The 15660-nt window shown below is 40.8% G+C and overlaps 1 protein-coding gene across 1 annotated transcript in view; it reads right to left on the reverse strand.

The window, feature by feature from the left end:
- The window catches only part of LOC105558686 (forkhead box protein O-like), an 11794-nt gene extending 3327 nt beyond the window's left edge, over positions 1 to 8467 (reverse strand). Inside the window, exon 1 of the mRNA XM_012006508.1 lies at positions 6748 to 8467. Within this exon, the coding sequence (XP_011861898.1) occupies positions 6748 to 8011 (1264 nt within the window). The 5' untranslated portion in view covers positions 8012 to 8467. The remainder of the gene's footprint in view (positions 1 to 6747) is intronic.
- Between the last annotated feature and the right edge of the window lie 7193 nt (positions 8468 to 15660).

Genomic DNA, 15660 nt, shown 5'->3' on the forward strand with positions numbered 1-15660 from the left:
CTTCATTTTAACGTAAAGTGTGAACTCCAAAAATATTTGATCCCGATCTTCAAACATTCTACGTATCCGGATAAGATTTCGTCCAGTTTTGCTACTTAAGGCTGTACACGGTGTAAGAGTAACGGTGGAAAGAAACGAAAGATCTCACGATAGAAATTGGTACTTGGGCAGGCATCCATAAATCTAAAGCTCCGCCAGTTCTCAAGTAGATTCCTCTCGAGCGGCCACTTCACTCGTGTCTCGATTTTGTTCTGTTTTTTCCTTCCTCTTTCACATATTAATTTTTACTTTCCACAAGTGGATCACAGATTTGCTTGATCCCCCCTTCAAAAAGTCTCTCTCTATTCCTTTTTTCTTTCTCGCTTTTCGAAATATTCGCGTCGAGTCAATTTTTAATCCTTTGGGTATCCCTTCCAATATCTTGACTTTCTCGAGGCTTGAAAATTTTGAAATTGCGTCACGTCGTTCCTCGAAGATCGACGAGTTCTCTCGGTTCGACGTCGCGACGCCTGTCGTCCACGTGGGTGGTCCGATGGCGCTGCTGCCAGTCAAAATCCCTCTCCATGGATCCAAATGCTCTCGACTGTGCTCGCGCCATTTCTCCCTCTTCTTTTTCTTTTTCTCTTCTTCGGCAGCGCCCGCGCGAGGATGCTGGCTTTCAAGGAGCACAGAAGTCGCTTCTAACCGAATACCGGCACAACAGGCCATAGTTCGGAGTAAAGAGATCGCGCTCCAGAAATATACGGAGAGCGCGGCGTGTAAGAAGAGTAAAAAGGCGTGCCTACGTGGCGTCTGTGTGGATCGATCTCGTTTACACTTCACTGTGACTGACGGAAGACGAACAAGAAGAAGAAGAACAAGAAGAAGAAGTCTGCGGTGGAGGAAGCGTGGGTGGCGGCGTTTATCTCCTGTCGATCCCGCGTTGTATCGAGATACAGAGGGAAGAGACTTACCCTCCTTAATCGAGATTAGACCGTTCGCAAACCGGGATATTTGTAGAACCATAGAAACACGCCGATGAACATTTTTCCTCGGTTACTCTACCCAAATTTAGACACGTTGTACGCATGGTGTCACATTTTATATAAATACGCTTGGAATTTTTCCCGGATACATTAAATTTTAATTTTCCCCAAGTGAATGTTCTATAATACATAATCTGACCATTTCTTTCCTTCTGAAAAGCAGCTCTTTAAGTCTCATTCTCCTTCTTAAAAAGCATGTAGCCTTCTTTAAAAGATACCTCGACTTTATTCGAGATTTGTGGACCTGTGGCCACGATGCTAGAACTTGGCCCAAGTTCTAGTCCCTAGAAATGTGTAGCCAATCATCTTGCAGCTATTTCATAAAAGCTTGGCTACATTTATCGAAACTAGAATTTGGACCAAGTTCTAGAATCGTGGACACCGGCCTTAAAACCATCAGATCAGATAATATCGAAAGGAATTTAAGATTGGACCGAAGACTACGAGGGTTTAAATGAACAATTTGCGGATCTCGACATGCTGTTGGTAAATTAACACCGTAAATATTACGGTGCTCCATGAACATTTTTCGCCGATTACTTTACCCAAATTTGGACACGTTGTACGCATGGTGTCAAATTTCACATAAATAAAATACGCTTGAAATTTTTCCCGGATACATTAAATTTTAATTTTGCCCAAGTGAATATTCTATAATACATAATCTGACAATTTCTTTCCTTTTGAAAAGCAGCTCTTTAAGTCTCATTCTCCTTCTTAAAAAGCATGTAGCCTTCTTTAAAAGATACCGCGACTTTATTCGAGATTTGTGGGCCTGTGGCCACGATGCTAGAACTTGGCCCAAGTTCTAGTCCCGAGAAATGTGTAGCCAATAATCAACTTGCAGCTATTCCATAAAAGCTTGGCTACATTTCTCGAAACTAGAACTTGGACCAAGTTCTAGAATCGTGGACACCGGCCTTAAAACCATCAGATCAGATAATATCGAAAGGAATTTAAGATTGGACCGGAGACTTACGAGGGTTTAAATGAACAATTTGCGGATCTCGACATGCTGGTGGTAAGTTAACACCGTAAATATTACGGTGCTCCATTCTCCGTAGGGTTAAGGCCGAATTAAGTCACCTCGTTTATACCTCCGGTAAATATTTAGGCGATAAACGATTCGAGCGCGCACTTGCTAGCACGAGGCTCTACGCTGCGGAGGCAAAACGTTGCAGTTTACGCGCGTTTAGTGATTATTTTCACGATGCATCTGTCTAGTTGTCAAACCTCCTTCGCTTATCAAAGAAAGGATTTTTTACCAAAATGCAACGGTATCGACGCAGAAAATTCCAAGGAAATTTGTAGTACAATTGCAAACAAGGTATCGCATGTCCGGTAAGTGCGATCCACATTTGCCTCGCGTACAGAAAACTGTCAAGTGTTTTTCTTTTACCGTCGCCATAAAACGCCGGTGTTAACGAGCGTTTTATTATCGCGTTGTCGGGCGCGGACGCTGACTAAATTAATCTCGCGAGAAAAGGAAACGACGCCTCGACGCCTCAGTCTTACGGCGGGTTACACGTGTTAAGTTACAAGGTACAAGTTACGAGCCCCAAGCGTCGTATAGGCGTGACGGGGACGTCACCTCGGTTAATCGTTTCTGTCAGCGGCGACGACGTGCGCTGTATCCACCCATCCTGTGTATTCCAGTGATATTAATCTTTTTAACACGCTATTACGGCCAAGTAAAATTATCTAAATATCTCGTTTCTAACTATTTACTAATACAAATTATCTAAATACACTTTGCCATGTTATACTTTACGATATTGCGTATTAACACGTTGCAGATTTATTGAGCATCGTACGCGTAACTTTTTTTAAATTAAATTAAACTGAAGCGATGTCAGATACGTTTGTACACTAGGAATCACCGATGCCTTCCAGTATGAATTTAGGTACAGATAGAACACGCATATATTTTCCACGTATGTAGAGGAAGTCCTCTATTATGAGATAGGCTTCTGTAAGATAGCAGGTTTTCAACGTCCAAATTCAATCGCAAATCTTTTCCCGCGACGATTACACGATCTAACAATGAATTTTCCACTAAACAGATTTCACTTCAAAAGCAATAAATTCATGGTGGAACCCATAGATGATGCTTGTTAATTTAACGGAAACCCCGCTATCTCGTATTAGGAACTTGTCTCAAAATAGGGGACTTTCCTCTATATTCAAAATGTACAAATGTGCTGATACGTGCAGAAATTTATGCGGGAAGGCGTCAGTGATCCCTGGTGTACAATTTAAAATGTGAAAGTAATCAGACACGAGAATAATCTTCAGCTGAGTAGATCCAATCGAGTGAAAATTCTGTCTTTCTAAAATTCACCTCTTTTACGCATCTGACGAACTTTGACCTGGCCCATGAAATTTTTGGTTATAGAGGAAGGATGGGAGGCTCGAAAGAATATTCGTTTCGTGGTTTCACTTTGCAGGACACGGCGCCTGAAAGGTCGTAAACTGTCTCCAATTTTCCAGATGGCCCCTGAATGACGTCGTGGAACCCGTCAACGTTGTCCTCGCGATGCAAAGAGAACTCAGAGGTCGCATGCACGGATTTCGTTTCGTTGAATGTGTTCGCGTCGTTCGAAGAAAATTCGCGTCTGCGGTCTCGCGGATTATGTTACGCTCGCGCTTTTAAAACATTTTTTTCGCGATTTGCAACACGACAATTAAGAATACGCAGCGGAATCGAAGATACCGCGTAGACCGCGACTCGCCGTGATCCGCGGCGTAATGATGCAAAGACCCGTGTGGAAAACTGCTTCATTAAACTGACAAGGGGAAGATATTGGTCCTTACGCTGGGATTTGGCTAAATTTTAAATATGTTGTTCTACATCCTCCCCAATAATAAACGGTGCAGTAAGTCTTGCCAATGGACATTAGTTTAGAAATTAAATTATTTTAAAATGAGCCACGTGCGTAATCTACCGAGTCGATAACACGTTAATTTTTTAAATTTAGACACGTGGTCGGGCTAGTAAGTCGAGCGACTAGAATGCTGGAGGTCTCGAGTTCGAGACCGGCTTTTTTCCATTTATTTTATGTAAATATATTTTTTGTGTATATTAATGCTATATTAATCCTAAACAAATTTTTATTTCACGAATTTGCATATTATCTGTGGAAAGGGTCATTTTTGTTTAATAAAACATAATATAATTTACTAAGAAATAAGTTTTATTAATATGACACACTCCATGACAGACATGTCTTCGCAATTCGAAGCAACGTTATTTGGAATACATATTATGTGTCATGTCATATAATATTAATAAAACTTTTTCTTGGTGAATTATATTCTGTTTCGTTAAATAAAAATGACCCTTTCCGCAGATAATATGCAAATTCGTGAAATAAAAATTTGTTTAGGATTAATATAGCATTAATATACATACAAAAAATATATTACCATAAAATAAATGGAAAAAAGCCGGTCTCGAACTCGAGACCTCCAGCATTCTAGTCGCTCGACTTACTGGCCCGTCCACGCGGCTAAATTAAAAAACGTGTTATCGATTCGGTAGATTACACAAGTGGCTCATTTAAAAATAATTTAATTTCTAAACCAATGCCCATTGGCAAGAGTTACTGCACCGTTTATTATTGGCGGGGATGTAGAACAACATATTTAAAATTCAGCCAAATCCCAGCCTACGGACCTATATCTTCCCCTTGTGAGCCAAATGCTACTGGCTAGCTAGTGTAGACTATATTAAATATCTAGCTAGTAGTGTTATTGTCATTTGCCAGATTTTTCAATATATATTATACTTTAAATAGTTAACCAGTGACTAGATATAATAGTTATTTGGAGTTTACTATGGCATTGAATACCTACCTAATGGTGTTAGCACTACTTGCCTGATTTTTCTATGTATATTATACTTAAAAATTTTTACCAGCGACTAAGATAGTTACTTGGAGTTCACCATGACATTGAACGAAAGAGCTTAATCTTTCTGTATTACCATATACATCAAATTGACTTTGATCTAGTGAGAAACTTACATGGTTCGTAACACAAGGATTTCAGGATCGAATCCCGATACACGCCACGGATTTTTTTCAATGGTCACAAAGGAGGTAATAAAAATATTTAATAATCTATAGAATATACAGATAATGACATAATTTACAGCAATAATCTGGAATTACAAGTGCAGGTAAATGACGAAAAATTTAAGTCCCTGCCTCTCCCACTCGGGGTTGTAATCTGGAATATCTAAGAGATATTCAAGACCATTAATTTCATCTTCTTTTTAAGTAATTTTTACTAGTCAGCCACGAGCTATTTTAGTTATCTAGTTGTGGGACAACAGTACTTAGAAATTCTAGACACTATCTAGAAATTTTGTATAGCAGCGACACTTCTTTCTTACCTAATAATTAGATAACGCTTGCAACATTCCAGATAGCACACTGAATTCACAAAGCATTCTTTAAGTTTTCTTTTTCTAAATTGTAATTCTTTAGGAATTCAAAGAAGAATACAATAAGAGTGACAGAGGAAGTTACATGCACCATAAATCGTTTTCCTGACAACTTCTTAAAGTATTCATCTCGAATTCAATAAATGTAAACTTTATGAATTCAAGGGGATTCAAGGAATAGTGTTAGAACAAAGAGGATTACAAAATATTTACCCAATGTATGTACACATCTAATATGCAGTAACATTACACCATTATTATAATTTCTCACTCAACAGTGAGATACTCTCAATCGAAGCTCGTTGACAATCGGATGATTCTTCCGTTTCGGTTCTCGTCGTTCGATTCTTTCTTTTACACAATAGAACTATTGCACAAAATTAATTGCACATAACGTTACGCACACAAAATATTGCACGTGGTAACACGCTGCACAAGAACGTCCGGATGGCGGTTAGCGGATACTCGCGCATGACAAATAATTCCTCATAAATTCTTAAAGTATTCACAGTACTGAATCGCGAAGTATTCATTATAATGAACTTCAGAAGAATACTTCAAGACGAACTGATTGAGACTAATTCTTCAAGAATTCTTCAGATATTCATTTTTCTAATTCTGTATGTTTTCTTTAAAATGAATTCTCTATGAACTTATGTTCATCTTTGTGCTATCTGGGATTACCACCCGCATAAAAAAGCGTTACATTTATACCCGATTATGAGGTAATAAAACTAGACAGTGATGAGTTAAAACTCCAAATAATTAGACAATCACTGGACACCGATGACTTTGATTTTCCACACGGGGAAGCTGTTCTAAAAATGTTTGCAACTCATTTTTAACAATTTGTAACGTGACAATTTTAAGAATACGCAGCGGAATCGAAGATACTGCGTAGACCTTGACTCACCGTGATCCGCGGCACGGTGTGATGCAAAGAAGCCGTTCTAAAAATGATTGTAACTCATTTTTAGCAATTTGCAACATGACAATTAAGAGTACGCAGCGGAATCTAAGATTAATATTAATATTATTTCCTTTATTTCTTCCGATAAAATTTTATGCTTGATATCGTTTGGACATAACATTCTAATATAAAAAATAATAAAGTACCTAGTTTGCGTAAATATTCAGTTTAGTTGGTGCCATTTAATGATATCATTACTTTTGTAGAGAAGATACTTTGGAGGGGAGGGAGAAGATAAGACAATTTTGTTCAAATTAAGAATACGCAGCGGAATCGAAGATACCGCGGCGTAGACCGCGACCTACCGTGATCCACGGCAGGAGTCTGACATCCGCTGTGCGGCGAACTGACGTTGGTCACAGGGCTGCTGTTACCCCCCGGTTGCTCCTGCATAGATTGCATGGTGATGTTGACGTGGCCGGCGGCATTGTTGACCCCCGCGAGGCCGTAACCGACGTAATAATCCTGTCCGGGCGCTTGGGTGGTGGGCGTGGAGTTGGCGCACTTGTAACCCATCATGGCCTCGTCCTTGTAATCGGCGTGATGCTGCGGATGATGATCCTTCACCGTCGGGAATCCGTCGGCCGGCGGCCTGTACGTCGTCAGCTGATCCTGACCGCGGGCGCCGAAGGCGCCGGGCTCGCTCTTGAACGTCACCAGCTCGCCGTTCCTGTAGACCGACGGGGTCGGCTCGCTGCCGGTCTTGTACGTGACCTCGGTGGTCTTGTAGGTGACCTCGGCTATCGACGGCCCGGACTTGTACGTCGCCGGAGTCTCCGGGTACGCCCAGTCGGCGGACACCGTCGCGCTCGGCGCGTACATGGCGTACTCCTGATAGTTCTGATACTGGTTCTGGTAGCCGTTCGCGTACTCGATGCCGCCGGGTCCGGTGGTCAGATTCTCGTAGGGGCCGGGCGCCTGCACGCCGACCCCGGGCCCGGCGCCCGAATAATATTGCGGATGGTACTGCGGCTTCAACGCCTGACACTTGCGCCGAAAGCCGCGCGGCCGCCGCCGAAAACTACCCTCTTCGAACATGTACTCGGTGGACGGGTCGATGGTCCAGTAGTGACCTTTGCCGGGCCGGCCCAGGCCCTTGGGCAGCTTGATGAAGCACTCGTTCAGGCTGAGATTGTGGCGCACCGAGTTCTTCCAGCCCTGGTAGGTGCCGCGGAAAAATGGGAAGCGCTGCTGCAGAAACGAATAAATCTCCGAGAGGGTCAGCCTCTTGCCCGGACTCGACTGGATCGCCATCACGATCAGCGCGATGTACGAGTACGGCGGCTTCTCCTGGCGCCGCGCGCCTGGTTTCCTCGCCTGAATCTCGCTAGTTGTCGAATTGCACATGAGCGGCTCCAGGCTCGTCTCCTGGGGCAAACTGCCCGCGCTCATCGGCAGCACCGCCGATCGCGCGGCCACCGTCGGCGGGTTCGGGTGCACGACCACCGTGTGCTCCTGCTGGTGGTGCAGGCCGCTGGCGTCGGACTCGTTCTTCATGCTCAGCCGCACGCTGTCGGCGTCGGCGCCGGCGTCGCGGCGCACCGACGGCACGATCACGCTCTGGTCCATCGAGAGCTCCTGGTACCCGACCGTCAAAGCCCGCCCGCGGCGTACATTCTACGCGCGAGTGTATCCTTCGGATTTCCACGGCGCGATAAGACAAGTACCACAATCCTCGAACGCACCACGCTCGGCGATGATCCCTTCGAATGACGCGCGGCGCTGACACAGAAGATTCCACCAAAAAAAAAGAGAAAACAAGAACGGCGTAATTATCGGCACGCGATGTGCTTTACGCGAAAACCAACATCAAGCCGATCCCGTCGTTCCGCGGAGCAACGACCCCCGTCACCCGAAGGGGGACCTTCGCCGCCTTCCAGTAAGCGCGACGCCGAGGTCGCGGATATTTACACGGTCGGATGTAAATTGTTTGCGCGATTCCGCCGCGGAGGGGTCAATTATTTAGACTCGCTTCGTCGGCGCGTAACAGGCTTACGTCGGGGCCCCGAGTCGCTATGATGCGCCGCTAAGTGTTTTCGGATGACTGCCGCTCGCCTCGCACGGCACGGGAGCGGAATCTGGACCGCGGATGACGTTGATCGCGGCGTGACAGGGTCAGAAACGGGCGTCCCCCCACGTGGGCGGTCCCGGAGCAAGTCGGCCACCCGGGACCCGGATTGGCCGTGGGCTCGTGTCCCACGCGAAAGGCCGGATGCTGCGCCCAATGGCGCCCCGAACCGCCCTTGGCTCCAACGTCTTCTCCTTCGGTCGTCACGGAATTATGGGGAAGTGAATTGCGCAATGGCGTTATTCGGACTCGCCGGACCCATGGTTATTGCGTTCTGTTACAATTATTACAGGGACGTTATCCTCGTAAGAATTATCCTCGGTGCTGCAAGAAAATTCGGGCAGGATCTGATCTTCGCTTCAAGCGAAGTGAAGGTGTATCTAATAGGCAAATTCGGTTGCTTGCGCTAGTGCGCACTGAGTGCACACTAAGGCTCGTTTACAGTCAGTTTTTATATTAAAGAATCATCTCAAATGTTTCTTGAAACATTTCGCAGCCAATAAAATGACCTGTACAGCATCCACACGGAACTTTTTTTGACTAGATACTCTGAACATATATTCAAGACAAAGTTGAATATAAAAATTGACTATAAATTCGCTATAAGGGTCTGTCCTTTATAGCTGAATTGGCCGCACTAGTTCAGAGTTTATCTTTCTCCTTCTAATGCTAATGTGGAGGGAATTACTACTGCAAAGCTTTCAGAAGATGTCTGAGAGCCGTCTGAAGAATGTCACGAAAACTGTAGATATTCTAAGAAATCGTTATTACGTTAATCTGACAGTTCTATGGCTCCACCATGATAATTGCACGCGAAGAAAAATCATGGCCGGGATGCTGTCGCTCTAGTGGACGATGACGGGTCAAAAGACGCATTGAACTACATCCATTTTGACAAACTTGTACTTTATAGTATTTAATCAATGTTGTTTGCGAAAATATCGAAATCGCTCTTTAAGGCCTATAAATACCTTCGTAATTCTCAAATTAAAAGTCTGTGATGAAGTTTCACTTGAATTTCAAATTTTACATTTAAGATTTCCATTGGCTTATTTATATTTTGCCGAAATGTCCAGCCGTGATAACTGAAGACCTATTTAAAAAAAAACTTGTTGATGTTTCCATTGAGGAAAAATCAACTCCAGATCGATTAAAGTATTCGTGGGTGTACACGTTAATTTCAGGATATTGCGAACGTATTTGAGTATTTGATACCAGTTTATTGACGTAAATGAAAATTCCCACGACGGTGTAAACGAAGCGCTCGCCGAGATACCCTTTACACAAGCGGATCGTACTTAGTTTGCTTGAAAATCGCAAGTGAGTATTGCTTCGTCGGCTATCGCTATCCGTGTACGATGAGTAATGTATCCGTCTTCGGAACCGCGCGATGCACAGCCGCGAATGCATACGGCGCGAAGATATGAGGGGAGGCTATTGGTCCGTTTCTTAGCCAACGGGATGCTGCGGAGTTTGCTCCGCCCGTCCATAGAACCGCCTTACAACAGAGTCGTCGTCGCGAAACGGCAAAGATCTTCTGTGCCGATTTTCTTCAAATCCGGAACCAACGTACCGTTGCTATAAAGCAAATCCGTTTAATTCGATGAAAACTTCAAGTTATTTATTTATTAGTTGTTAACCTGTCGATTTAACATGTAATTTAGATTGACGCTTCTTTCTTAAAATTTAATTTTCCATGTTTTATTCAGAAGAAGATAGTTAACTGAACCATCTGGGATTCTTCCAAAGGGCGAGGATTTGACAATTTAAAACGTTATGTTATTTCAAAATACAATAGATACTGACAAATCAAAATGATATTTTTAAATATTAAGTGGTAAACTTAGTTTCCGCGACTCACATTTAGATGCCGCTAGTTGTAAGTGTAATTTATTTTGACATCTGAAACTGGCTGCGTTTTAAAAGTTAAACATTTATCAATAAAATTCAGTGCGAAAAGATTTATAAACATGGAACGTGATAAGTCGTTTTTTCGACATGTGCTGCTTCGTTACTTTGATTTGACAAAAAAACTGCAGCCACAGCTCATAAATTACTTGTCGAAGCTTATGGCAATTGTGCTCCATCGGAAAGAACATGCCAAGAATGGTTTTAGCGATTTAAAAGTGGTGATTTTAATGTGAATGATAAACAGATAAACAACGCTCAGGTCTGCCGAAAAAGTTTGAAGGCACTGAATTGCAAGCATTATTGGACGAAAACTCAGCTCAAACACTCCAAAAATTGCCTGCAGCGTTAAATGTTACTCCGATGGCTGTTTCCTAATGTCTACATGCAATGGGAAAGATTCAAAAGAAAAAGAAGTTATTCTCGCTCGACCACACGTTGCAAAAGCCGTCAAGGAAACACTGATGCAGCTCGACTGGGAAGTTCTCCCGCACCCAGGATATTCACCGGACTTGGCTCCTTCAGATTATCACTTGTTCCGATCGCTGCAGCACGACTTGGTGGATACACACTTAAAAAATTACGAGAATGTGCGAAAGTGGATCGATGAATGGATTGCATCAAAAGACCAATCGTTCTATCGTTGCGGAATCCACTCATTGCCAGAAAGATGGGAAAAACGTATAGCTAGCGAGGGCAAATACTTTGATTGATGTATGTTTGCTTTTAATATCGAAATAAATGAGTTTGTTAAACAAAAAAACACTGCATTCAGGCACTGAACTGGATTCTTTTTCTTTTAAAATCCCGGATAAAAATCGTCACACGATAGAATTTTTTCTTAAAATTTAACCTGAAAATCATGTAAACGCAGTAATAACTCTGTCAGAAAATTATTTCTAGTCTTCATAGTTTATTATTATTATTATATCGTAATCACACAGACCAGAAAGGCAAAGTACGAGTACATGTGCACGGAGAGGATTTTCTCTTAAAATTTAGCTTGAAGACATAATCTTCATGTGCACGGAAGATCATGTCTTCAGGCTAAATTTTAAGAGAAAATCCTCTCCAAAAGTCAATCAGTGGCTTATCACTAAAAACAGTGAATAGCCACTGATTTACAGTTATAAGTATACCACTGCAATTTTCAGTAGTATACTTATAACTGCAAATCAGTGGCTATTCACTGTTTTCAGTGATAATTCACTAATTGATTTTTAGAGAGTACTTTGCCTTTCTGGTCTGTGTGATTATGGTATAATAATAATTAACTGTGAAGACTAGAAATAATGTTCTGGCAGAGTTATTGCTGCGTTTAACGCGATATGGTCATCAGGCAATCGTCACTCGATAAAGAGAACGTCAGTGATCGAAGGGTCAATACCGATCGTTCGGGACGAAATGTTTATCCGCCTTCACGCGTGACCGAATATCGAATGACCAACAATGACAGAAGGAGAATTCATGCCTTATCACGACGCTCCGTTCCACGTGCTTCACTTTATTGCGATCCTTGAGAAGCTGGTCTCGAAGGGATGTCACTTTCGAGAGGTCGTAAAAGGGAAATTTTACTCGTAAAATACGAGAGTTCCCTGCGTGTCCTCTCCCCCTCCCTCCCCCTTCGAGAGAGAATGCACCCGCTGAAAGAAAAGGCAGAGATATTATGACATTATAACAATCCAGATAAATCAACTTTCACAAAATTGATGTGTAATACTCGATTATTGATAACTGATAATAATCGCCTACCATGTGAAAAATTAATTTTTCATTTAGAAACTTTTACTTTTTGCAATAAAAATCTCTCGTGCTCGATTGCAGCAATAATGGATATTCCAGATAGTACAGAGAATCCAAAAGAATTATTTTTAAACTCCCGAATTATGAAATGAATTGTTTTTCCGTTTCTATTCTAAAAACATTATTGAAAATACAAAAAATATTCGTTTTTCTGTTATTAATTTTTAATTTTTTTTCGGATACAAGAGGAATTCTATTCAAAACATCTTCAATTTACTTCCACAGTAACAAATTAAATGTTAATATTAACATTTTACACATGTCCCAAAAAGTCCACTCTAAATTTTAAGTTAAAATAACATTCATCGTGTGTGTTAGTACTTTTTGACAAAACATCAATGACAAATTAATTAATTAACACTATACTTCACATTTATGTTTATGCTCTTTTAACTTATAGTATGATTGTAATAAGAACAGACAGAAATAATTTTTCAGAAATGTCGATATTACATGTTTTGGTTGATTTTGAAAAATAGTTGTGATAAAAGAACTCAAAATAATATTCAATTTTCAAATGACATACATAAAGTATCAAGTTATTATGTTAACATAAATATAACACATAAAAGTGTTACGAAAATAATAACATATCTGTTTATGTTAATTTTACATTGAAATAACAATCAAATCTCGGTAATACAAGAAAATTTTTACATTTAAACACACAATTTTTTACTGTGTACGAAGTGAGAAAGTTTACTTCTATGGAATCTTCTCTGAATTACCAGAAAGGAGTTTATCTTCAACCCATTACGCTAATTCGCGTAGAGAATTTTAAAAAGTGAATTCTTTTTGAGTTCGTAACAATCATCTATTGAAATTTAATTTTTAAAGAAGATTGTGAAAGCTTTGTTTTTCTTGAATTACGTTGTGTCGGAGAAAGAAGACAGAGAGCAGGTAGATCTAGTCTGTCAATAATTTATTTATCAACCAAATTGAACATTAGAGAAATTATGGCCGGGGATGTTAGACCACACGGTGGATGCTGTAGACCACGAATTCTCAGGAAGAGTTTGTTTGCCTTAGAGCAAACGAGCCGACGAAAGAGGAGCAACGCGGCCATCTTGTCTCTGTCTTCGTGCTTCCTCTCCGCAAAGAACGCCAGTTCTTCTCCCCGCGATCTGCGTCATCCATCCGTTTTCTTTGCTCTAATTAGGACAACGAATAGCAATGTCGGTTCTTCACATAAAATTCTTTAGACTTGAGAAAATTCTTTAGACTATGACAACAGTTTAAGTACTTCAATACAAAACAAGAATACTCAGTGAGTTAATTCAATGCCAATTTAATTCGACACATTAGCAGGAACTTCGTTGTTTCATATTAGGAGCCTATTTTGTAATAGGGGACTTTCCTCTATATTGTATTTCGAAAAATACAAATTCAAAATTTAAGTCTGGCTATCAGCAGTTTTTAAACTTTTTTATGTGAAGAGAAGAGATTTCTCAGAGGAGAAATTTGTAAAAAAGAAAAACGACACCCCATTATAATTACGCTTATATTTAAATGTCCTTAAACATTCGTTAGGGCCAGTGGAGGCTGCTTAAGCGTCAGTAATGGGTCTCGTGTCTTAAGGGTTGAAAGTCAAGTGTTTTGGTCCTCGTGACGATCGCTCCTCTTTCTCCTCCAAACCGAAACAGCAACCCTCGTAGCACCGCCTGTTTACCGTTTTACTACTTTCGAGCCCTCCCGTGACATTTTCTGCGACAGCCTCGAGTGCCTCTTCACGAGAGAGTAATTGGCTTCCGCCATAAAAACCGGAGGAAAGTGGGAAGATGCGTGGCGCATCTCGGGTGACAATTAAATATTTATACACAGAATACTTGGACTGCTGAATCTTAACGTTACAGGAGATATCGACATAACTCACCAGTCCACTCTTTTCATTAACTTCTACTCGTCGCTTATAACATAACGAAAAAATATGTTATTGCTACTCCAGCAAATCTCGACGAGCAACTGCAGTCGGCTACTTTATTGCGAGGGTCGTAGATGGTTTATTGAAGATAAAATCGCCTCAAAAACGGGACCACCCCAGGAAAAACCTGTGTCGGTTGCACATGTGCTCATAGGAAAACCGCAGACCGGAACCAGAGATTACGGTCAGGGCGGCTTCCGCACGTTTATACGCATATATAGCAGGGCGGTCCTTTTAATTACCCTGCGTTTCCGACAGTGATCATAGGACGCTGTCGTTTCTCTCCGCGGGATGACAATTCACTGCGGGAAAAATGTTCTTTCAAACGAAAAAGGAGAGTGTATCTACTATCAACTATCTTCTTATCCACATATAATCCAGATAAGGTGACAAGTTCGACCAATTGACGCCCGCCTAGTGAGTAGGGAGGTCTACGTTCAAACTAGGGCTGTTGCTTTTGATAAATTTGAAATTGGTTTCGAACTTTCGAAATATTCGAAGCTTCGAAAAATTTACTCATGCGAGTGGCGAATTTATTTGAAGAACACTAAAATACTGTAAATATAAAGTACTTATTTATATATGGTATGTTGAAAAATAGGTATATAATGTTGAAATACTATAACATGTATATTACATATTTGTTTAAGATCGCGTAATTAAATCTTTAAAAACGGTCAAGTAAATTAATCAAGTATCGTATCAACACTTGAAAAATTCGCATAAATTTATTGCGAATTATGTCGCTAATTAATAATAATTAAATTTATTTAAAATTTATCTGAATATTACTTGGGTTTCTAAATTATCGAGTTATTTTTCGTGTGCATTCTCAATTCTTATCCACGTCGCGCGTCTATCACGTACATTCGCTTGAACAATATTTAATATAAAAACATTTTAAATAACTAGTGAAGCAGTTTTCATGGAATTATGTGTGTCTATAGAATTTTTTCGACTACACAATTTAATAAATATTAAAAAATGAGTAAGATTTGTCAGGCTGAGGCAAAAGTGACAAAATCAGTAGATGGATATAACCCCAGCAAACACAAAAGTAACAGTTACATAACTGTAAGTTAAAATTTCCTACTCAACAATATAACTGTTATATAACACGTGTGTTAAGGACCGTCTACATTGGAAGTAAGCAGTAAGAAAGTAAGAAAACCTAACCTTTCCCTTTCAGTGTAAAAGCTAAAGTACAGACATAATTTTTTAAAATATTTGTAGCACTGGTCAAACTACGCTCTAATTCGCCGAGAGTAAGCGTCAGAGCTGAAGTAGGAGTAGGAAATGGAAATGATCCATTTCTTTACTCCTATACTCTTACTTCTTACGCCAGGCTTACTTCATCTATTGTAGACGATCCTTTATGTAACAGTTATATTGTTGAGTAGGAAATTTTAACTTACAGTTATGTAACTGTTACTTTGTGTTTGCTGGGACATAATTGACGCGAGTAATTAGTCAATTGTTACAACGAATGTAAAACTTATTTCTCGTTTCCTGGCGAGA

Source organism: Vollenhovia emeryi, unplaced genomic scaffold (genome assembly GCF_000949405.1).
Source record: "Vollenhovia emeryi isolate VEMERY1.0 unplaced genomic scaffold, V.emery_V1.0 DF939321.1, whole genome shotgun sequence".
NCBI classification, from domain to species: Eukaryota; Metazoa; Arthropoda; class Insecta; order Hymenoptera; family Formicidae; genus Vollenhovia; species Vollenhovia emeryi.